Source organism: Panthera onca, chromosome C1, assembly GCF_046562875.1.
Source record: "Panthera onca isolate mPanOnc1 chromosome C1, mPanOnc1 haplotype 2, whole genome shotgun sequence".
NCBI classification, from domain to species: domain Eukaryota; kingdom Metazoa; phylum Chordata; class Mammalia; order Carnivora; family Felidae; genus Panthera; species Panthera onca.
This window is the reverse complement of record NC_138346.1, coordinates 167,259,383-167,285,388: the sequence shown is the minus strand read 5'-3', so window position 1 is coordinate 167,285,388 and position 26,006 is coordinate 167,259,383. Positions and strand designations below refer to the sequence as shown.

Below are 26,006 nucleotides of genomic sequence, written 5' to 3'. Positions count from 1 at the left end.
CCACCGAGATCTGGATCCCTGACCTCTTAGGGGGTTCAGGACAGATTGGCTCTGAATTGGGTGTCTGCTTCTAAGTGGGCAGTAATCGTTGGCAGAATTAATACCCAATTAATTCAGTAAAATCAGCAAGTGTAATATCATTAATTCATTTGAGGTACTGGTAAGCTTCCTCATTTTTTGGACTTTCCTCATAGGAAGTCTATAATGATGTAGTATTTATATTTCTGAGAAAGGAGCACACAGAAGTTCTGTGTGTTTTTTTGCTCAAAATAATAATGAACTGTTGCACTTTATGATTTCAGTCTTCTCCCCAAGTAAAGAAAACAAGTAAATTGATGATTGGTGTCTGGGATCTTTGGGCCTAAAAAGAAGACATTGATCAAAATCCTGTCTATCTCCCACATGTCCCATGAGACATGTTTGAAAAGCATTATATTGCTGGACAATTTTTAAAAGCCTGGGGATGTAGCCCTTGTGAATGAAAATCAAGAGTCTTCTGTATTAACTTAAAATAATTTTAGATATTGAAGCAAAGACAACTCAGAAAAAGAAAATACTTGTGAATTCTTGTTCAAGTGTAAGAGAAAACAGACGCAAATTAGTATGCCTTTTTAGTTATGTTTTATACACATAGTCTAAGTTTTCCAATTTATTTTAAATCTGTATGAGATTACATAAAAGAGTAGCTTTTCATAGGCTCCATATGTTCTGAAAACAATAGAATCTTTTTTTTTTTTTTTTTTGCTTCATTATTTAAAAAATTATCTGGTTCCTTTCTTGTCCTGAAATTCTACTTTTATTCCTACTTATCCTCTGTATCATGGTCCTGACTCATCTTGATTTGCTCTTGTTCTTTGAGAAACAATGCTTGTTTGCCTCTTTCAAGAGACAGTGGAGGATAATGGTTAATTGCATGAACTCTGCAGGCACAGTGCTGTGTGTGAATCTTGTCTCTGTCCTTTCTTACATGAGTGTGCTTGGACGAGTCATTTACCCTTTCAATGCTTCAGAATTCTTAACCTGTGCAATGGAGACCAAGCTAGTTGTGAGGATTATATGCGGTAATATATTCAGGGACTATAGAATAGTGCTTACCACAAAGCTATTAGTATTCTTACACATATGCCCACTGAGATCTGGATCCCTGACCTCTGAGTAAGAATATATATTCTATCAATATTGGTTATTTGTTAGGTGATATTGGTAGTTTGCCAGGCATTCTGGTTCTATCTCTTGCTGCCTCCTATCTTCTGCTTTTGGATTGTCATACTTCTAGTGTTTTAGGGAGAAGCATAGGGCATATATATTTTATTCAAACATTTTTTTAGTAAGTATTGTTCGACACAGGGAATGTAATGACTAGCAATATTCACTGTGAGCTTCTGAGTGGTACAAAACTGTGCATCCTTAAAAATAAATATATAATTACAATAAATGCCATGAATAAGAAAAAAGTAATGACATGGCAAGACCTTGTGACAAGCGGGGTAAGTCAGTAAAAGCTTTTCTGGGAAAAAGATATTTAAGCTGAAGTCTGAGGAATGAGTTAGCCAGGCAAAACTGAAGAAGTGTTACAGTGCAGAAAAAGTCCTGAGGCAAGGGAGGCATGTTGGATAAACCCCAAATGCAATTTGGCTAAAGAAAAATGAGATCAAGGGCACAGTGATACGGGATTAGGTAGGGAAGCCAGTGGAAGCCAACATAAGAAGGTGAGGCTGAAAAGGCAAAGAAAAGACCAGATCTGTAGGGACTTGTATATAATATTAGGGTTTTGGATTATCCTAAATGTAACAAGAAGCCATGAAGAATGTAGATCAGGAAAGTAATATAAGGAATTCTGGATTTTTAGAAGATCAGTTTGGAGAATAGATAGAGGGAGAGGAGTAAGGCTCCTTTCTTTGTTCTTTAGTTATAGTACTTTATAAAAGAACTGTTACCTCCTCTGTGAAGCTTTCCTTATAATTTTTGCCTGTAGAGGTGACCTTCACTCATTTGTTCACCTAATGAACCCACTGTGCTGTGAACCTAACACATACCAAGGACACCGTAGGTATTGTAGAATGAGGAATCATTTATTCATCCTTCTGAAGACAAGACCGTGGGCCCTTTAAAGTCAAGGAAGTCATTTAGCTCCTAGTTTCAGGCTGTTTGGAAGCTAGACCCTCACGCTGTGGGGATGGTCTTCTTATCCTTTGTTGTGAAGAAACGGTGCATCTAGATTTTAGGTATTTTTCAGAAGCATATGATCCATATGTAGTTGTTGATTTATGTGTGCCTGGGCGAGGAGGAGTTCAGGATCTTCCTACGCCGTCATCTTGTGGAAGACCATTAAGGTATTATTTATATAAGTAGAAACATGGGAATAGTTTGTCACTTTCTCTCTGTTCTGTTAGTGTGGGAAATTAATAACATTCATCCAAACAAATTGTACACTAAGAATTTTTTCTTTTCTGTCAACATGTGTACTGATTTCAAGTTTGTATCCTATTAGTAATTTACCGAGAACACATTTTATAGTAGAAGTTGATTTTAAATGGTTGTTCAGGAGACACATTTTACTCAGGGCAGCATTTAGCCTAGCTACTTTGCAGTCTGATGACTATTAAAAGAATTCCATTATCTCTTTGTTACTTATTATTCTCTCAGGTTAAGCTAATGATTTAAGTTCATATTAATTCTTAATACTTTCTAATTTTTATCTCAAAAGTCCTTGATGCTTTTTTGCCTATTTAAACAAACTGATTTTCTCTCCCAGAAATGCTTATGTCTAACTGTTGGGTGCTTATGTCTTAAGAAGTTTTACATGGAAAATGTCTTTTCTTATTACATACACATTTTTTTTCTCAAATTTGTCTGCTCTCCATTATTTTCATCCCACTACAACAATTTTTAAGAGGAGGCACATTGTCTCCTCTGTTTATCTTCCCTATAGTCAAATCCAAAAGCAATTGTAATTGAGTGCAGTAGTCCTAAGTTTCTGAAAGTGTGATGAGACCAGTAGATGCAGACTCAAGAGATTAGTTTTATACTTTATGTATGTATGTATGTATACTTTATTCTTTACATATGAATTCTGGAAATGTTAATCTATTTGTTGACTCTAGAGAATTTATTTCTATAGGTTTTGTTTTCTTCCACTTGTTTCCTAGAATTTCATTAGATTCATAAAGTTTATGGATAATTATAATGCAACCTCTTGATGATTGAAGACATCAAAGGCCCAGAGCTAGGCAGTGTTAACCTTAAAATTAAAAGCTATTTTATCTGCAAAAATTTGGAAACAGCAGAGAACTGCAATTCAGGACATGCAAGCTATGGCAAAACCATAAGCAAGTCAAACAAGGGAGAGGAATGTTATTTTATGGAGACAAAGGAGGAAGTTGGGAGGGGTTGTTTTAAATGCAAGTCCATTGGAGAAAAGCAGGAGTTAAGGCTGTTTCTCACTGGATGAGTTGCAGGGGTAGCCAATTTCTTGTAGGAGATGAAATGCACATCTTTCCCTATGGGAACTTGTAATTAATGATTCTTTCTTGGTAATAATTCTTCTGTTGGAGTCTATAATTGACAATCTTCCTATAATTGACATTTGAGTGATATGTTCCCACTTTGGCCTCCTAAATCCTTTTTACTGAGGTTTCCCTTTATTAATTTTCACAGTGGATTACTATAGAGAGGTGGTTATGGGTGTCTGGAAGGAGATAACAATTCAGACTCCTCTTTGTCCAGCATTTCTTCCCCAAATGCATACTACATTAGATGCTAGACTTTATCCTGGTTATTATTAAAAATTCAAACACTAATTGGTTTAGTACAAAGGATCTTAGATATTTGTACTTTATGACTCAGTAAAAATTTCAAAGAATTAGGAGACTGATAGAGTTGCCAAAGTTTAATTTTTCTTAGGTGAGGCCATTGAGAAACAAAAGAAAGAAATGCTTTTGCCCTATTACATTATCATCATTTCATGGAAAGAAATTTTAACATCTGAAAGAATGATGAGTAGTGCTTTTACTGTTAATCTACAAATGGCAACTATAATCCAAAATAGAGGACTAAAGCCATCAAAATATTTGACATTCTCTATGGAGAGCTATATACAAAAGTGGTCAGTCAACTCCTTGAGACAGGTAGCAGATGGGTTCTGATACCTACCATTACTCCAACAACCTCCCAGTGCTCATATAACCAGTCTGGGTGGGGAAAGGATGGATGTGGAGAAGTTTTGGAGAAGTGTTATTGGCCTACTGAAGATGAAAAACTACTTTCAGAAATCAGGGTATCTATCAGGTAGAAATCAGGGATATCTTCCATAAAAGGAAGCTTAGCTTCTGTATCCCTTAGATTCTAATTAGGAAAACAAAACAAAAGGGATTTAATACAAGAAATTGATTATACAAGTATTGGATGATGAACAAAAGGGGTCAGCCAGGTAACCCAAAGAATAGTGAAGCAGCCTCCGTTCCTAGTCAAGGGGGGAAATGGTGTTATGAGATCTAGGCATGCAAAAGAGGGTTCACTCCCATAGGAGCTAGAACCACCAAGGGGTCACTCTGAAGAGTGAGTAGATATTTGATGGGGGGTATTGTGCCAGTGGTTCTGGGTCTGCCAGAAGGGAGTGCCAAAGTAGTCTCTACTCTTGGAATGAGGAAGAAAGTCTCTTTTCTCCAATTCTCTTCCATCCTCCTCCTACTGACTCCCATTGTCAGCACTTAAAGGAAGCCAGCTGTGAAGAGAATGTATAAATGTAGTTTGCAAAGTCTCAGCCCCAGCATTACAGAACAGAGTTTACAATGATTGGCTTGGGGCTGAAAGACATTAATAAGTGACTGATGTAGTATCTCATTTCTCCATTGGTCACTTATGCAGAATACATTCCGATCTGCTCTATGTGACTTCTTGAGCAAGAGAGAAAGAGAAATGGGGAGAGACAGCTGGGCAGGAGGAAGAGATCGCAGCAGAGCACCCTATGCCCTCACCATTTGGTGCCACAAGGATGCTGGAGCTTATTCTGGATCAAGTGCACTGTGGCCTTAACCATCTTGTCAGTACTTCATTCAGCACTTGAGTGCAATGACAGACTATAACTAAATGCTCTGCTAAGTAAAAAGACTTTTGCTCCTTTTAATTAATTCTTCTCTGCTGCAATGTGAAAGAAATTGGAACCTAAAGAGCGGGGAGGGAAGAGGAATAAAAGAGTAGACCATTCCATCTTCACACTCCGATTCCTAAACACTGGCCACTGAAGTGGCTCCACAGGCCATTGAGCAAGGAAAGGAGAAGGAGATGTCATTTAAAGCAGTTATGAGTTGTAGTAATGGACTCAGTCTGAACTGATGTTAAGGAAGAGGAAATGGATGTGACATTGCAGATGGAAAGCAGTGGTTAGAGAAAAATTAAAACCATGACGTATCTGGGCTCTACTGAGTTCAGAATGTTCAATGAATCAGTTACACATAAATCAAAACCAAACTTTTTGAACAACATCTCAGCATAAAGGGCAATCTTTAAATTGGAAAAAAAAAAGCTTGCTTAAAAACTCTAAATATTACTCTTATTTTTCTCATTTCTTCATGGTTTGGCCTAGCACGTATCCATGATGTAGGCTTTTAGAGTGATTACCATTATTCATTGAAATTTTTATCAGCAAGGGATTACTAGTATCAATAGCTATAACCTATGAAAAGAGAAATTCACACTAGTGCTATAGCGGCCAGCGGCCTTCTCCTCATTTTAGCTTTCAAATCTCTGTAGAGAAAGGAGGAAGAAGGAAAGGTGAAATTATATGAACACTGTAATCTTGAACATAAGAGAATGTTATGAAAGAATAGTATATGTTTAAAAGCATCTTTTAGGTGGTAAAATACAAAAACCATAGGAAATCTATTAAAATGTGCCAGAAGTGTAATTTATAGTCATCATACTTACTCATCACCTTAGAAATTCTTAGAAATATTTTGTTTTAATAAAACATATGGTATTCTATGTATTGAGAACAAACTCAATGAGTAGGACCTTTCCTACTCATTGATAGGAAGAATAATGGGTAATGGAAGAATAATCTCAAATTAAGAGAACTTGACTTCTTATCTACATTTGCCTTAAATTGGAGGCAGTTAAAAACTTCAGTATCTTTTAAAAAGTACTTCTTTTTGTCCTTACATGATCAGGGAGCATGGTTCCAGAAAACTGATAAACTTAACTTGTATTTCCATCATCAGAAATGAAATAAAAATCATTTCATTCACGTCTAACTTAAAAAGATGTGAATAAGACCCAATCAGCTGCATAGGGATAGGTTAAGGCTTGGTTTTAGAAGCAAAATTTTCTGGTCTGAACCAACATGAGTGTGACTTTGGGCATACTTCATTGCTGTTCCAAGACTTGATTTCCTCACCTGTCATTATTCTTGTGCCCATCTCATTTGGTTGGCTGCTCTTATGAGACATGTTTGAAATCATGTATTTGCTTAAACTGGCATAGTTTCTCAATCTATGTGAGCCTAAATGAAAGGCAACTGACACTAACAATCAGCAATAAAATGGTTTGTACAACCCCTATTCTCCTATGTATATGTATTGTGTGTGTGTGTGTGTGTGTGTGTAATATGTAATTTGTATTATATAATATATAATGTATAAAATGTATTATATATATTACATATAATTGTATACAATAAATATTATTTTTAAAATAAGAAAAAATGTTTATTTACATTTGAGAAAGACAGAGACAGAATGCAAGTGGGTTAGGGGCAGAGAGAGAGGGAGACACAGATCCGAAGCAGGATCCAGGCTCCGAGCTGTCAGCACAGAGCCTGACATGGGGCTTGAACCCAGGAGCTGTGAGATCATGACCTGAGCCACCCAGGTGCCCGGGTATAAAATATATATTATATATAATGTGTTAAATTATATTATGTGCTATTATATAATAATACTATAATACTATAAAATAATATAATATTAACATATTACAACATTTCTCAGATCTCCCAAATAGAATCACTATTACCATCAAAGAGTGATGCCAGGAGTGCCTGGGTGACTCAGTCTGTTAAACATCTGACTCTTGGTTTCGGCTCAGGTCATGATTTCACAGTTCATGTGTTCAAGCCCCACATCGGGCTCTGTGCTGACAGTGTGGAGCCTGCTTGGATTCTGTTTCCCTCTCTCTCTGCCCCTCCCCTGCTCGTTCTCTCTCTCTCTCTCTCAAAATAAATAAACATAAACTTAAAAAAAAAGAGTAATGACAGAAAAGTATTTCTGCCCCACAAAAGCCACTTGAGATAATGCCTGCTGACCTTTCTAAAAGCCATAAAGCCATTTTATTATTTTTTTTAATTTTTAAAAATTTTTTTTAACGTTTTATTTATTTTTGAGACAGGGAGAGACAGAGCATGAATAGGGGAGGGTCAGAGAGAGGGAGACACAGAATCTGAAACAGGCTCCAGGCTCTGAGCTGTCAGCACAGAGCCCGACGCAGGGCTCGAACTCACGGACCACGAGATCATGACCTGAGCTGAAGTCGGCCGCTTAACCGACCGAGCCACCCAGGCGCCCCCATAAAGCCATTTTAGAACTCCCATTTACTCATTCATTCTTTGAGCAATTATTTATTGAGAACTTGCTTTGTGTTCATCACTGTACTAGGCACTGAGGAGGCATATTTTAAAATTGCCCTCTAGCTTTGTAAAGTTTTTGGATCAAATCTGTTGTCAGGGTCCTAGCAGGAAATAGATTGCACTTTCAATGGGATGAAAGAGAGATCTATTTAATGGAGGTACTATTTACATACTATTTACTATGTGGTCAGGGCTGAGAATAAGCAGACAGGCAAGGATGAAGCACCACAAGGCTAGCCACATTCCTACATCTGAAGGTCAAGTGGAAATAGTAGTTAATGGAACCAAGGGAACTTAGAAGACACGTGCCTACAGAGCTGTGACGTAGGGTAGAAGACTGTAGCCACTGCTATGCCATAGCCAGCAGGAGAAATCCCTCTTTCTTCTTGCCTCCCATCTACTGCCTCTGCTTCCCATTGGCTGAACACACCCAGGAGTCAGAGGGCTAGAGAGCCCATGGACAATAGTCCCAGAGCACCAGCCTCCAAGAGCACAGGATGGAAAAGGTGGAGGGGTGAATCTCGATTGGAAAATGAAGAGTATCCAGAAAACATCTCTCTTCTCGTTTTTCTTGTTTTATATAACAGATATTGTGTTTTATTTCTGAATATAAAAGTAAAATATTTTTAATATATAACATTTGGAAAACTGCCTTGTAATTTGAGATCCTGCTTTTTCCTAACCAGGTCATCCTCTCAGTTAGAGGCACATAAATGTATCCAATAAGCTCTCACACTCAAAGTGTCATAAAATATAAATTTATTTCCATGGCTTAGACCTCTTAAAAGTACTCTTGCTTGCCAGATGATCTACTGATGTTACCCTGGAACATTTTGTTTTCTTCCTGTCATAAATTTCCTTAGCATGGCATCTTTCACACCCTTAGTATATTAAATTCCTTTCCATATTTTTGCACACCATGTTGTTCTTAATTATCCCCAGAATTAACAAATTCTACTTGTTATTTAAGGCTAAAAAGAATCCTCATTTCCTTCCCAAAGCCTTCCCTGAAACCCAACACCAACTATTTCTTTATTTCAAAGAAGAGTTTTATTTACACGTATGACTTTACGTTCAATTATATTCTTTGATTTATTAGCTTTACAAATATTTTTGAACAACTACTAAGTACACATTTAATACATGTAAATTTTTCCTTTCAAAGTAGAAGTTTTGAGGGCCATATTTGCTTTGAGCTTCCTTCCTTCCTTCCTTCCTTCCTTCCTTCCTTCCTTCCTTCCTATTTCTTTATTAGATTTATTTTAGAGAGAGAGAGCCAGTGGGGGAGAGGAGCAGAGGGAGAGAGAGAGAATCTTAAGCAGGCTCCATCCTCAGTGCAGAGCCCAGAGTGGGTTTGATCCCATGACGCTGGGATCATGACCTGAGCCGAAATCAAGAGTTGGATGCTCAACTGACTGAACCACCCAGGTATCCCTGAACTTCATTTTTTAAAAATCATTATTTTATTTGAGTATAGTTGATACACGATGTTACATTAGCTTCATGTGTACAACATAGTGATTCAACTTCTCTATATGTTATGCTATCTCATCATAAGTGTAGCTGTCACACATACAATGCTATTATATCATTGACTATATATTCTATGCTGTGTCTTTGTTCCCATGACTTATTCATTTCATACCTGAAATCCTATATCTCTCACTCCCCTTCACCCATTTTACCCATTCCTGCACCCTCCTTCTCTTGGGCAACCGTTGGTTTGTTCTCTGTACTTACAGATCTAATTCTACTTGTTTTTTTATTCATTTGTTTTGTTTTTTAGATTCCACACAAGAGTGAAATCATATGGCTTTGTCTTTCTCAGTGTGACTTATCTCACTTAGCGTAATACCCTCCAGGTCCGTCCATGTTGTTGCGAATGGCAAGATCTAACCCTTTTTTAAATGGCTGCATAATATTCTATCATCTATATACACCACATCTTCCTTACTCATTTGTCTATCAGTGGACCCTATGTTTATTACAGCATTATTATTTTTTTAAATGTTTATTTATTTATTTTGAGAGATAGAGCAAGCAGGGAAGGGGCAAAGAGAGTGGGAGAGAGAGAATCCCAAGCAGGCATAGAGCCCAATGCGGGGCTCAAACTCAACGAACCACAAAATCTTGAGCTGAGATGAAATCGAGTTAGACACTTAACCAACTGAGTCACCCAGGTGCCCCTATTGCAGCTTTATTTACAATAGCCAAGATATGGAAGCAACCTAAGTACACATTTAGCTTCATTTGGATTCTGTCATACTTTGCACAAGTCTGAGAAGGTATAGTTAAGGTCTTCATTTCTGCTGGGGAAACTTGATCATTGTCCCTGCCTGCTGAAGATAGCCTGGAGATTTCTACTCCAGTTGCACCTATTTTTAAGTGCAATTCCTACCAAGCAAAATGGATGTAGGATAGAAAGTAAATTTTGCTTCATAGATTTTTCCTACTAATTTGGTATGTGAAGCAATTTGTTAGAGATCACTTTGGTATTCTTATTTTCTTTCCAGACCCACACTCTACTAATTATGATTTTGTTTTGAAATTGACTGCAAATAACATTTGCATCTTGACAGTCCAGATGCTAAACTTACACTCATGTGTGTTTCATTTTGCAGCATGATATGACATGATACTGCATGTATTTTGTTAACTGTGAAAATTCAGTTGACACTTTCCAAATAGATATTTAAGAGACCACATAATTTATCAACTACCTACAGCCTAAGACTTAACAGATCCTAGCCTATCACTGTTTCTTAGTTTCTTCATCCCAGATAAGTAGATATCCTTTACTTCCCCATAAGATGTCCCCCCAAGTATATGGCACAGTAAGTTTTGTAGAAATAAAGTAACTTTAAAAATAAGTTAACATTCTTATGTATTTTGTGGGTTCTTATTTTATGTGTATATATAAAATACATATATTAATATATATGACATATTATTATATAGTGCATATTATAATATATACTATATATAATATATAAAATATGTATAAAATCAATTTTTGGATCATAAAATAATACATCACAAGAAATTTGGGAAATATGGAAAGGAAAGAAAAACCTTATAACCCTTGTATGATGTCCACTGTTACCATGTTACACAGCTTTACTTTAGTATTTTTCTATGCTTTTATTTTTACAGAATTATAATAATTGGGTACATCTAATTCTGTATCCTGAATATAAAACTTAAATCTTGAATCTTGCTTTTTTTTTAAACTTAGGAGTATAAGCTTTTATTTTTTCCGGATTCTACCTTATAGAAGCACTTGAGATTAAAGATCACTCTGTGATAAAATATGTTTGTTTTTGTCTACTTTTGTTATGTGTCAAGGAAACTTTGAGTAAAAGCTCTAAATTCTGGCTACTCCTGTTTGGCCAGCATTCTAAAAGTTCAATAACTGCAATAATTCCTTGGTGTATGTGAGGAAATTCTTTTCCTTGGCATATTGAATCAACCCCCTGAAAAACCTATGGGATTCTCTCCCAGAACACTTACAAAGGCAAAGTTTCTCCTTCCCCCACTCTCTTATCCACTCTGTCACTTCTGCTGCCGACTTCTGCATAATATAGTCAAATTATGTGTTAGAAATTCAACCCTGGTTTCCTGGGTGATGGTACAATGCCACTACTTAGTATTCCTAGTCACATAGCTACAATTCCATCACGCTCTTAATCTATATATATCTTCATGTTCGAGAAGCAGACTTTTCAATCAGGCATGTATTAAGAGTTTAAATGTACAGAGTGAAAAAATGTAGGAGCTTCTTGAAGTCAGCAATGACGCGGGACATTTTTTTTTACCAAGATTTTGAAAGACCACCATATGGACTAACGCTTCTTGGATTCAATGATTTCTATAGTGTATCTTTTCCAGTTCAATTCTGCAAACAGAATTCTTTATATTCTCTTATAGACTATTGAATGCCTGAACTTTAAATTGGGCCTTTTTTGAAAGCCTGGGTTTTCAAAATGAGAGGTTAGTTTTTCTTTGGAGTTGCAAACCAGGGTGTACCCTTAAATTTTGATAATGTTAATTGAGGTTCTTTGTTTCTGAAGTGGCTTAATGATCTACACAAAACAAATATCATAAACTACAGTGTTTCTTCTTCCAAATGGCCAGGTTTGTGTGATTTAAACCAGGGAATTGTAGCTCTAACTATCCATTGCTAAAATTTTCTGTGGTAAATACTTGCTTATGTGTTTATACATATGAGAGGTTTAAACTGATGGTAAAATTGAAATTAAGATATTTTTTTGTCATGTATATTTTCTGTATTGGTTTGTTTTTCTTTCCTTTTCTTTTTTTGACCATAATATCAAAGCCTTATGTTCCTTAAATTCTAAATCTGCCATGTTTTAAGCTGTGTTACCTTGACTCAATTATTTTTCTGATGATTTGTTCCCTCATTAGGAAAAAAATGAAAATAATCCCACAGATTGTTATGGAGGTTAAATGAAACATTGTATGAGAAAGTATAAAGCCCTTCACAAACACATATTATTTCTATATTGTTAATGATCATGGATTATTTGGTAGCCTAAGTGTTACCCTCTATTCTTTTCTCTCCTTCTGAGAAGCTTTGCACTGATTTCTTGGATTTTTGTATTTTGTGAACCTCTTTTTCCACATTTCAGATTAATTGGCTTGGAAAATTATGATATTTACTTATACACATACATTATATACACTCAAAAGTTAGTTTGGAGAATACAAATAAGCCACGTATTTGTATTCAACTAAGGGTACTGAGCTCTTTTTGTGTGTGTGTATCTCTTTTTTTTTTCCCTGTAGGTCTTAAAAATTGTCAGCAAAACTGTGCCGGATAAGAGACATTCTAAGAGGGGATATTTTTCACCTCTATAATGAAGAAAAGCAGGAGTGTGATGGCAGTGACGGCTGATGATGTAAGTTCTAAAAGTCAGAGTTGCTCGATTCTATCCACTTTTTGTCTGCTCAATGAAGTCAGTCTATAATTTTATTCAAAGGGCAGGCTAGGCTATTTAACAGCACCACTTTGTCACTAATTATTCCTGTGACCCAGACATTGCCAGCACCTGGTCCCAGAATTCTGCAAAGTAGACAACAGGAACACTGCCCTCTCTGCAGCTTGGAGATGGGCTCAGCTTCATGGTTGAATTCACAAAACCCCCAATCTCTGATGGATGCCTACATTCCAACTCTTGCAAACTCCTCTTTCTACACTGCTTGCATGATCAGTTTCCTGATGACTTTCTTACCCATCATTACTCAGGCACAGCTAATCTTTGAGAGTCACCTCCTATGGTGGGGTCTTTGACAACTGCTTGTAAGAAGCCTGTGATGTATGCATCCTGTAGATCTTGGCTACTCAAATGTGATCCTCAGAGCAGTGGCATTAGCATTGCCTGGGTGTTTATTAGAAATGCAGAGTCTTAAGCCACATCTTAGACCAACAAATCAGACTGTATTTTAACAAGATCCCAGGGTGACTAGATACATTCATTCTTTCAGAAACCCTGCTCCAGGTTATCTGAAGAAGTCTGTAAACTTACCATTTCATAACTTTGCATCATGGGCGGCTGAGATTAATTATCTCCTTTGCTTTCAATTGCCCAGTCTCCTGTTAGTGTGACTTTAATTGTCCAGGTTTTACTCAGTTTCTGATTGTAATTGAGTTAAAAATCATATGCCAACTAATATGATGTGCAGAAGGAAAGGAGGGAGGTAGGAAAAAAAAGTATTTTTCCTTGCTTTCTGTAATACCTCGTCTTGTGGTTAAGCTCCTGTTTCAACAGATGGGGGACGGGCTGTAAGGAACTTGAATCTGCCAATTACTATAAAAGTCTGTCTTTTGGGTAAATGCTCTGTCTTTCAGGATTTCTCCCCGTTCTTACTTCTTCCCTTGCCCATGGCATTGGGCAAAGGGACTTAGCGTTAATTAACATTATGGTAAAAGATGTGTGGTATTGTCCTTGTCTTGTATGGTCCCCTTTCCACTAACATCCACTATTGTTCAGTTGAGGAACAGCTCATTTTCCCAGGTCTTGGGTGTCAAGTCTCTGTCCTTGGTCCATTGCTGATTAAGCATGTGACAGGTGTATGAAGTGATGACTGCTTTCAGCGTGGGCAGTATACCTTCTTAGTGCACTGTGAGTTTGACCTTCTCCCCCACTGCGTGAACTCCTCTCAGCGGGGACTCTGTTTGTTTAAAAGCTTTGCTTTCTGTCCTACACTTACCTTGGGGCTGCTTACCCCATGGACTTCTGGTCCCTTTGCCACATGTTGAAGCAAATCCCATAGCAGGCTAGCAGAAGCTAATTCTCAGCTTCTTTCTGTGTCCCTGTAGGTGCTTGTGGGAACTTCTTGGACCCACAGATGCAGAAGGAGACTTAGCTGTGCTGTAAGGCTCTGCCCACCAAAACATACCTTTTCGCCATTGCAATTTCTACTCTTGGTTAGTGTTCTAGTTTCATCACCTGTGATAATATTTCCTTCCTTTATTTCCCCCTTCTCTGCTCCTTGACTACAAGGGAACTTCCCTTAACTCATATTCTAAGTTCTCAGTACCCATGGTAAAAAGTGATGTTCAGACTTCCATGCTCTACTCTGGACATCTAAAGGGACACTTTGGGAGTTCAGAAATCATTTTTCTTAAAAACAAATAAAAACACACAAAAAACCCACCTTGGGATTGTCTTTTAATACTATTTGTATACTGTGTGCTCCAAGATTCTATTTTTTTGAAGAATAAAACAAAGCAATGCATTCTGTCTATAAAAGATGGACAATGATTCTTTCCTTACAGTAATAATCCCAGTCCTCCCTTGAGGCAGTCGGTTGCCACAGTCAAAAGACAAAAGATGGAGATTGTTGCATATAAGAACGTGCAAAAAAGAAAAGCACACTCAAAGAATATTAAACCTACCAGAGTGGATAATTATTACCTAATTTGCAGTGTCCAACATGCACTAGCCACATATGACTCTTAAGCACCAGTCTGAATGGCAATGTGCTGTAAGTGTAAAAATAGATCTTGGATTTTGAATATATAATAGTACAAATATAAAAGAATGTAAAAAAATTCATTAATAATTTTTTATATAGATTACATTTTGAAATGATGATATTCAGGGTATACTAGTTTAAGTAGAGTATACTATTAAAAGTAATTTCACCTGCATCTGAAAATAATGTAACATTATATGTGAACTATACTAAAAAAAAGTGATTGGGCCTGTTTCTTTTTTACTTTTTAATGTGGCTACTAGAAAATTTAAAATTATACACTTGGCTCCCATTTGTGGCTTGCACCTTATTTCTAGTGGACAGTGATGACCTGGCACTTTTCACTATGCGCCTTGACTCTTCGAGTACAAAGCTTATCCTGAATGTTAACACACACTATTTCTTCCCTCACAACAAGAGGAACTTCGCAGTTTTACATTTTATATACCACACTCTTGAAATAAGTTTTCACCCTTAAGTCAAAAATATTTTATCATATTTTTATTTATTTTAATTCAGCAAACATTTATTTAGTGATTTAAATAGTCATTTAATTTAGCACCTGTTATCTGCCAAACACTTGTTAGGTTCAAGAGCATAGTGTTAATGTCCCTTTGAAGCTTATATTCCAGAGAGGCATGGAGAAATCAATGGATAGATTATAAAATAATCTCAGCTATGATAAGAGCTATACAGAAAAGTGAAGTTGGTCAGCAGGCAAAGAATGCTTGGATGGTGAGAATAGAATGTTTATGGAGGAATAACGGGAGAAGATGATGTACGGACAGAGAGGCCATGTGGGCTGTGAAGGTGTGAGCCCTCTGAAGATCAGAGGGAAGAACATTTCTGGTAAAGAGAACAACATGTGCAAAGGTCTTTACTGCATGTAAAATACTATGTTTGTCTTTGTCAGAATAAGCAAATGCATAACCATGACTATTGTGTTTGTATAATTACAGTACACAAATAACTTTAATAGGAGACTTTATATGATGAATGACACAGGAACAGTATGCATTAAGTACTTTGTGTTTGGGAACTAAGTATCAGAAGTGAGGAATAAATTAATGCTGTTCAGGTACTAAACATGAGCAATTAATTATTAATAAAGGGATTAAGAATAGCTCAGATAGGTGGGAGTTGCTGGTTTAGGGAAGAGGGGAAAAGGAGAAAATGGATAAGAGGTAGGAAAGAAGAACCAGGAAATATGTGTGTGAGTGACACACGCGCGCGCGCACACAGACACACAGACACACACACACACACACACACACACACAAAGAGAGAGGGGCTGATTTTACATATAAAATATATTATTTACCTCTGGGCAAACTACTCATAAGTGATGGTGATTGCCTGCGATTAAAATACATTTTTCAAAGAAAAATTACTTTTGTTATTGTGTCATGGAGCATCATGACATTTAGTTTTCATAGGGTCACTGAGTGTCACTTGTTACTTCCCATACTTTCCATTTCTCATTTCATAAGGTTTGAAAAACTCTGGCCTATAGTCCAAAGTGAATTGTACCCAAGCTCACTAGAAGTCCTTGGAGGTACCTAATCCCATTTCCTCACCAGGAGTTTAATCAGAAGAATTCCAAAATTGGAGCAAGCTCCAAAAATGTCTTGGGATAGACTAGCAAAGCCAAAATAAAACAACAGCAGCAGCAACAAAGTTGTAACTACCTAGGAACTGATATTCCTCAATTGGACATTTCAGTGTTGCTAATTTGGTTAGTTTTTTCTTTCTTTGTTGACACATTATTTATTTTGAGAGAGACAGAGCGTGAGTGGGGGAGGGGGCAGAGAAAGAGAGGGAGGCAGGGAATCCTAAAAGCCCTACATGGGACTGGAACTCCTTAAGTTGTGATTATCCAGGAGCATGAGGATAATCCCAAACTGGGTTATTCCCCTTGGAGTTGTAGAGATAATAGGGTGAATTTGGGGTAGTATGATGCATTTAAAAATGTGTAATTTCCAGAAGTAACATTCAAATTAATGTTTCTTTCCCCCAAATCTTTGATCTGAGGAGTGGTGTAGTCAGCCAGAATCATGCTAGTTAAAATAGGAATATAAATCTAAGATCTCAAATTCAGTAATTGAGAACTGACTGAATTAGATTTTTCCCTTGAGGACATTGGCAATTTGGGGGGATTACTATATAGATTATGAGTGTGAATGTAGAGTTGGAGTAACTCTACATGGGTTAATGAGTGTTTATAAAACAATATTAATTTTTTAAATTTTTTTAATTAAAAATTTATATATATGTATATATATGATTTATTGTCAAGTTAGTTAATATACAGTGTATATACAGTGTGTTCTTGGTTTTGGGGGTAGAGTCCCGTGATTCATCACTTATATAAAAACAATATTAATTAATGTTCCCACAATTTTAAGTTATTTCTAAAAAGCCACTCCATTATGTTCTTTTGTGGCAATGCATTTTCACATTAGCTGGGGTCTTTTAAAACAAATTATTTTAACTCAAGGAATGACTTCAAATTCATAAATTTGAGCCTGTTAGCAAGTCAGTGTGGGATACATTTTGTGGTAGGTATGACTTTGTTACCTTTCAAATAACAAGTACAAAACAAGTACCCATTTAGTTCATTTACTACAATTAAACCTAGTTGAAAATACTTTTCCTTTTCTAAAAGGGAAAACTATCCAATAACTTTATTAGGAGACTCTAGTGGTTAGTGGTTTAACTAAATAATGTCCTTATTTCTGTTCTCTGGTACAAATGCCCTTGCATAGCAGGTAATGTATATACTTATGACTTGCTTCCAGATAACCAGTACTTTCTTTACATGAATATTTGGAATAAGACTGATTTATAGTCAGGAGTTCTGGCTTTTAGTTTGTTCTTGAGTCTTTTCAGGAAGACTTTGTGTATTCTGTTTCATGAATTTATCTTTATGCCTTTTCAGGAAAAAAAAAAAAACAAACAAAACCTTATATATACCAAGCTTTCCCCTCAGCCTCTAGTTTGTAAAACATACATACACACACACATACACACACAGTAACTACACTAAGTGCTAGGCCTACAATGAATTTAACATAACTGGTTAGTAAATAGTGAAACGCTGACCACATCCCAGAATATTTTAAACTCTGGAAAATTATATTTTGTTTTCTTGTTGAATTGTGGTCCTACTAAATTTCAAATAAATGGTATTCCTGTCAAGCACAAGAAAATGGGGGTGGTATCCCATTTCAAGTAGAGGGTGGGGCCCCTGAAAACTGTCAGACCTATTCATACCCAAATTTCCTTCATCAAAAGGTGGTCTTGTGTGGATCAGATAAGCATAAATCACTAGAATATAGGTTTCTGTGAGCATAGATACTATGCTTCCATTTGCTGTTGTATCCTTCTTAAGTAGCTCAGTGTAAAACTATGATGGGTATGCAACAAATATTTGTTGCACCAATCAAGATAGACCTTGAAACTCGAGTTAGTTGTTCTTGTATGAACTAGGATAGGGATGAGTGGAATGGGAGATAAAGAACTTTTGTTTGTTTAAGCCTTTGGAGATATATTCCCGGGTTTTCCTAACTCTATTCTGAAAGACTAGCAGGGAAGAACCTGTCTTTTTAGGGCCACAGAATGATGTTCAGGTGAGACACCTTGGTCTGGTGATAGGACTCCATTATTCCATGTTAATTAAGATAAGAGAGTGATGGTTGCAGCTTTTGAGCTCCAAGTTGCTATCAATGGGTATTTGCATTGCTATGACATTTTCTGTCTTTGAGCTGGTATGAATGATACATCAGGGAGTAGCTCATTTGGGGCTCCTACTCCCAACAGTGCCAGGACCTACAGTCACCAAGAGATGTAGGGAGGACGAATAACTCTTATCAGTGGTTATAGCACAATGTCTTTATCTCCTCACAAGTACTTCATTTATGTCAGCATTAGGGCATGTACTGAACACATGCAGTTCAGTTCAGGGCTGGATAAAGTATACTCTTCTTTCTCTGAGCTCTTACATAATTTTACCAAAAAAAAAAAAAAAAAAAAAAAAAAAAAAAAAAAAAAAAAAAGAAAGCAAGAAAGAAAGGAAAGAAAGACAAAAGGAAAGAAAGAAAAAGAAATCTCAACTCTGAGAAAATCTTTTATGGGAACAGGAATAAGTCAGTTCTCCATAATTATCAAGATCTTTCTGTCCTAAGATAGAAAATATTTTTACTTTAAAACCCTAAGCAAGAAAGGGTATGCCTTAGCTAATGTGGTTTTCTCCTGTGTTGCAGAACGATAACATTGATTTCCAATGTATATTCAATGATAGGTTTTCATTTTAGCAAGTTAAAATAAAATGAGAAAGAAAGGAAAAAAGAAATAAAAATTTAAGAGAGAGAAAGAAGATAGAAAGCCCTCTGATCCACATACTATAACTGGTAAATATTACCTACTGTCCTAAAAATCACCAAGAATGTGCAACTGATAGTTTATTCCAAAAGTTGAAAGTTAGCCAGCCTGCCCACTTCTTGTTTTCTCGTAAGCTTTTAATGTGAGTGTTAGATTCTGATTGTGAGATCACGAATCAGGACTTTATGAGTGACAGCTGGATCATTTAGGTTCTTATTTCACTCCGCTGTGCATCATTTTAGAGATTTGAATTTCATTCTCTTTTTCTTCTTTTTTCTCTCCCTGTGGTTCCTTCAGAATGTGAAAGATTATCTTGAATGTAGCTTGAGTAAATCCTACAGTTCTTCTAGTAACACACTTGGGATCGACCTCTGGAGAGGAAGAAGGTGTTGCTCAGGAAACTTACAGTTACCGCCCCTGTCCCAAAGACAGAGTGAGAGGGCAAGGACTCCCGAGGGAGATGGCATTTCCAGACCTACCACGCTCCCTTTGACGACACTCCCAAGCATCGCTATTACAACCGTAAGCCAGGAGGGGTGAGTAGTCTCAAAATTAAATGTCAGTTCTAAGTTTTATTTTCTGATAATTCCAACATAATCTGCTATTAAAATGTTGGGTATTTGTGAAGTAACTGAGGCTGTTGACGTTTTGAGAATTTGTTTTCCTTTGGGTAGCAAGATGAGGCCCTTTAAATGGTGGAGAGATTTTCAACCTGTTAAGATTGGAAGGAACCTATCAAGGGAGGAATGAGATACATTTTTATTAATGTCAAGGGAAAACAAAATTACTGCCTATGATCAGTTTTTTAAAATAACTATTCAGTGTGCATCAATATGTTTCCATTTAGAAAAGCAAAATCATATCAGAGTACCTAAGGGAATTATGTATGTATATATGACAGGAGATATTTTTATGCTCTGCTCTACATATAATTATCCCTAGTTTCTTTTTATTATTATACCGTTTTACTAACCTCAGTTTGTGATTATGTATGAAATAGAACACTTCATTATAAATCAAAAGAGGAATGAAAATTATACTCTGAGAGATAGATGCTTGGGCTATTTTGCAGAGTCTCTATTTGTAAATGAGGCTATCTGAATCTAGGGCTGAAAAGTTAATCAAGTACATATAATCTTATAATTGTGGTTAAAATTGCACGGTGATGCTGCTTCAGATGTGTGTTTCATCATACATTTAATAATTAGCATTTTGGTTTTTTTCATTCTTTCCTCTACATAATTTTCAAATATTTTCCAAGAATGGCCTGCTTACATAACATGGGGTTTTATCATTACAATGAAAAGTGTTTTCTCTATATTTTATGTAATTTTAAATTTTAAAAATATGGTGTACTTTGTGTTTAAATCATTTATCAAGGAGAAGGACTAATATTGCATCATTAAAATCTGGTTTTTATGCTGTGCCATATACCCTTGCCACTTGGTGAGCTTCCATAGTGCTGATGCGTAGCCCAGTATGTACCCGTTGACTAATGCAGGGCATTTTTTAGTTGCTGGTTCTCAAATACACTAAGAATTAGATCACTGGGACTCCAGCTATTATAGTTACTGGCATGAAATGGTTCATCAGACAGTCTGTATGTGATAGATAGAGAAGCATGGTAACATACCATAGGGAGAACGGGTTAAAAATTTGTGAAGCACTGACTTACCATCTTCTGTTGAGCTGAATTAACATTAGAATTGTCATAGCCAATCATTGAGAACTAAAATGGGCATATCACTCCCGGATCGCTTACTCAATCGCATAGCTCATGTAATTAGTCTTGGTTATGCTTCTGCAGAATTGCAGATTTGGAGTTGTAAAGAATTCCACAGATTTATTTTTCAGCAAGTTGGCACTGGTACAGTTGTACCAGTTGTTACAATTTTGAAATGCTTTCATACCAGTTGGTAAATGTATGCTTTCCTGAGTTCTCTGATTGCCCCTTCTAGCATCCCAGACTCTTTTCCAGAAGTAAATTCCTCACAATCCAGCACCTAAGGGGGTGATGACTGGCACAGCACGGATCTGGTTTTGGCAGGTGTTGATGACATACTTTATCGGATAACAATCTGGATAAAATGTACCTTGTAAATTTTGAGTTTATCTAACTCAAGGACACCTTGAAAGTTGTGGAATTGTCCTTCCCATAGAAGTATCAAATCCTGCCTGACATTTGGGACATGATTGTCTATCTCTGTCAGTTGAGTGTATTAGTTTGTACAGCGACAGTAATAATACTCACCTCATGGGCTATTGTGAGGATTAAATATAGTAACCTCTGTAAGATACCTACCTTAGTAAAAAGCACATGTTAGGTTATCAACAAATGTTAGTTTCTGTCCCCTTGAATATTATCCAGTAAACCCTTTTGAAAACTAGAAACCATGTCTTAAGTTATCAGCAGCCTCATGCAGGGTACCAGTAATTTAGAGTGAAGTGGAAGATTTAGCCATTATCCAGGGAGTTTGTGTTGTGCAGTCAGTAACACTACATATTAAGTAATTCATTCATAACATGTCTTTCATTTCAATTACCTGGATACTTTTTAATATATGAGAGAGTATCAGTCATTGACTCTACATTTATTTTTAACTGTGGGTATAAAAGCATTGCTATATATTCCTTAAAAATGCTTTCACTGGAACATGCATAGTTGCACACTGGTAGAATTGCTGGCTGAGGAATCTGATTGAAAGACATTTGATTAGAAGTGAGGAAGTCGAGCTCCAACTATCACTGTCATCAACTTGATGCAAGTTCACAGATGTCAGGGATGCAGCCTCTGACCATGTGTGGGAAAGAATTATACTTACCACTTAGAGCACTGAGAATATGGAATCAATCTCCATGTCTAAACCAGGGGTGAGAAAACTTTCGTTGAAAGGTCAGCTAATATTTTTGGCTTTGTGGGCCTTGCAGTCTTTTTCATGACTATTCAACACTAGTGTTATAGTGTGAAAGTAGCCATAGATAATGCATGATGAATAAATGTAGCCGTGTTCCAGTAACACTTAATTTATACAAACAGGTAGCAGGCTAGATTTGGCTTGCCAGTCAGTTTGATGACTCCTGACCTAGACTTAAAAAAGATCTCTAGGACATGACTCCTACTCTGGTATTGCTTTGACAGTTACAACTGGGTGAAACTTCTCTTGAGCTCCTAGTCGTTGTGCTAAATGTGCCATAGATAAGGGGCCATGTGCTAGAGATTAGATTTTTAAAGCCAGTGAAGGAATTTGAGTGATGCAAATGAAAGGTAGTGCCAAGTGTATATAAGGTTAAAAAGAAAAACCCTGATATAAATTTAGCTGTTGTTTGGAGAGAGCACATTGATGACAGAACTTGGCCGTCATTGAAGGCAAAAGGCCTGGAATATAAAGACAGTGGTTTGATTTACCATAGAGAAAGAACAAATTATAAATGACCTGTGTCCAACTGAGTGAACTTGCATCTATTACCTTTTGGGTAAGGTTCTTAATCCCACAGAAACCCAAATGGACCCACAATGGAAAGATAATACCTAGTTTTCAGAGTTGTGATGAAAATTAAAGATAACATGTGTGATTTACACTTTAAAAAATCATAAATTAGAGCCGAGGAAGAAAGGATAGCAATAAAATATCACTCTCAATATTTTCATTACTGAGGAAAGAGAGAATGGAAGCTGATTGGAGAAGATTCAATGAAGGAGAAGTGCTGTAATGTGGAGACTTACCTATGCTGAATGGAAGGAACCAGTAGATGGGGAGACATTGAAGATAAGAGAGATGGGCAAAGTTGGTATTGAATATACTAAGGAAGGTATAGGGGGAAAGATGAGTTTCAGACAAGATTAGAAATCTCTTCTTTTGAAATGTGTAAATCCAAGGCAGAAAAGAATGAATATATTGGAAATTACAAGAAGAGAATTAGGAGAACTTCTTTTCCAAAGATCTCTACCATCAATGTTTATCAAATATTAGAGTGCATCAGAATCCCCTTGAAGGCTTATTGAAAAACAGATTGCTGGACCCCAACCTAGAGCTGAGAGTCTGGGATAGGGCTTAGAATACATAGTTCTAACAAGTTCCCAGATGAAACTTCTGGAACTAACCTGGGGTCCACATTTTGAGAATTCTGGCCTAGATTTTCTCAATGAAGTAGGAGGTTAGGTCATTTGCTGAATATAAGGTCAGTGGTCCTTCCACTTTCCTTTCAACCAAAGGTATACGTAGTTCCAGATCACCAAGCATGAATTTTTATTTGGTGGTATTTCTTTTTTCTGTGCCACGCCAACTGACCTGTGGAGCAATTGAATTCCCAGGTATTAGATAATAGTACTGCTTTAAGAATGCTCACATCTTGGAGTGCCTGGGTGGCTCAGTCAGTTAAGTGTCTGACTCTTGATTTTGGCTCAGGTCATGATCTCACAGTTGTGAGATCAAGCCCTACATCAAGCGCTGCGTTGAGCCCCACCTTGGGCATGGAGACTAGTTAAGATTCTCTCTCTCTTTCTCTTCGTCTGCCCATCCCCTTGCTAGCATGTGCTTATTTGTGTTCTCTCTCTCTCAAAAAAAAAAAAAAAAAAAAAAGAAAGAAAGAAAAGAAAAAAGAATGCTCATATCTTAATGATGCAATAGAAATATTGTCAAGTGAATTTTCAGTTGGATAGGAAGAAGCTGCGAGATGAGAAAGTCAAGGATTCTTGTTTGAGGGTTTTCCTCATGGCGCACTTTTTCTTAAGAAGGCCTGGCTTCTCCTTTGTCATGCTCTCAAAGAAGATTATAAATATCAGTTTGCTTGTCTCCCATCTCTGTCTGCCTGAGGGCTGTGCTTTGCTTCTCTAAATGTTTCACTTGTGAACAGGATGATTCTATTGGGAATCTATTAACTTAGGTGTAATATCCTTAATGTTCACTGTCCCAACTTTTACCTCTACTGGGGAGAGTGGTGCCATTTCCCTGTTGCTGTGTGGAGGGCTGGAAGCCATTTCAAGTGTTCTCGTTATCACAGAGGGGGAAAGTGGTCAGTCTGCTGAGGTGGTGACTCAGAAACACAGGATGTGCTTTGTTGTTCCTACTCTGTGCCACAAGTTTACAGTCTGATGAGGTTTTCAATAAAAATATTTTATATTTTTGAGCTACTTCTCCAGTATAGATCCTAAAGCCCCATTTTAGAGATCAAAATGCCCACAGATGCTGTATGCAAATGCCATAGATTCAACAAAAGGTGGTATGAGGATGGGAAATTGATGACACGCACATCTGTTTAGCTCCCACTAGGTTTTACCACCCACTCAACTACTTTGACTACAGAAACTGTGTTTGTGACTTGTGCATTGAGCACTGCAATCTACGTGTCAGCAATACACAAAGCCCCCTTCCCTTGGGTCCCCATGGCAGGTATGTGAGATAATGGACCATGATATACAAAATCAAGCATCATCCCTCCACACTTCATTGCATATATATTTTATCAGTCAGGTCAAAATTATATTGGAATATAGGAAGTGCAGGCTTTATGTAGAAAGTACTTAGGATCTAGTCTCTAGGATTATGATAATTGGTGTATGGCTTTACAGAATAGATAGTATTCTCACTATGATACACCATAGTATACAATGTCCTTTCCATCTCCTCTTTTATTTAAATTTAATTCCACAACAACCCTGTGAGGTGGGCATTATTTCTTAAGGTAAAGCAAAAACAAAAACGATTTCAAATAAAGTATAATCATTGGAATAAAAGGCTTCATAATACAGAAAGAATTGATTTTGAAGTTTGATGGCTGACAGCTTTCAATTCCCTACCTCTCCCCTTTGCCTCACATCTAGGAAAGAGAAGAAAATATGGAACCACCCCCTTAACCATAATAAAACACTATATCACTTTCCACCTCCTTCTAAACTTTGTTTCTCTTTAGATAGAACCTGAGGTCTTCTCCTTGGGGAATTCTTTCGCTGTTTACTATGTGAATAGTAAACTTTATTTCTTAGATGTTATTCCTATGTGTTATTCAGCCTGATATCCATAAATTCTTGGGCAGAAGGAGCCCAGCTTCCAGCAGGGGATACTAGATACCCAGATAAAACAGGTTTCTTAGTTTTATACAAGGTAATGGTGTTTTATTCCTTCAAACTTGTTGTCATTTAAGACAGCAACAAAAAAGTATTGTGATTAACTCATGGCCAAGAACTGAAAGAGAAACAAGACATGGTCTCTGCCCTTCCCTTTAGTGGTTATAGCCTCATAATAGAGGAAGATGTAAATTTAAAAATCACAAAATAATGTCAGAGGTAGTATGTACAACTTACTGTGGGAATGGAGAAGAGTGAATGGCTGTTTTTTCTGGTTTGAACAGTATGTGTGTAGAGACATAAAAGTGCCAAAGAGGATGGGATGCTGAAGGAACTATATTCAGCTTTATTTGGCTGGAGAACAGGGTGAGTGTGCTGAGATGCGGTTGTCAAGGCCCTTGAAGGCTCTGCTGGTCCATTATCCTGAGGATATTGGCAAGCTATTGAATGGCTTTCAGAAATGAAAGAAAAGAAGAATGTTTCTATTTTCAACAGTTAACTTCAATGGCGGTGTGGAAGACAGATTGGAATGGAGACAGAAAAGTAATTTAGAAGGACACTGCTTATGTCCAAGTGAATGGTGATGATGGCTGAGTCAGAACAAAGGCAAGGAAAATGGTCAGTGTAGCAAGATTCTCGCACAGAGAGTCATGACTTCAAGACTTTTCTTTCCAGGAAGCAACTTTATTCATGCCGGCACAGCTCAGCTGGGTTCATACCAAACTGAGCCCCAAATGCCACATGGCATAGTTTTTTTTACATTTCCTATTTCTTTGTGTCCCGTATATGGTAACACACAAACATGCAGTCTAATTAAGCGGTCTTATGTTACAAGGTCATGAGGGATGTTTTCATGTATGCGTATAGCCTGGTTGCCTTGAGGGTTTTTTTTTGTTTTTGTTTTTGTTTTCATTTCTTAGGGAGGGGACCTTACCACAAGAG

The 26,006-nt window shown here is 36.9% G+C and overlaps 1 protein-coding gene across 2 annotated transcripts in view; it reads left to right on the top strand.

Moving 5' to 3' along the window:
- The window catches only part of PDE4B (phosphodiesterase 4B), a 537,685-nt gene that overhangs the window by 83,683 nt on the left and 427,996 nt on the right, over positions 1 to 26,006 (top strand). For both annotated transcript variants that reach the window (XM_060625541.3, XM_060625542.3), the window contains exons 2-3: positions 12,428 to 12,540; positions 19,298 to 19,536. In XM_060625541.3, coding sequence (XP_060481524.1) covers positions 12,499 to 12,540; positions 19,298 to 19,536 — 281 coding nt within the window. In that variant the 5' untranslated portion in view covers positions 12,428 to 12,498. The remainder of the gene's footprint in view (positions 1 to 12,427; positions 12,541 to 19,297; positions 19,537 to 26,006) is intronic.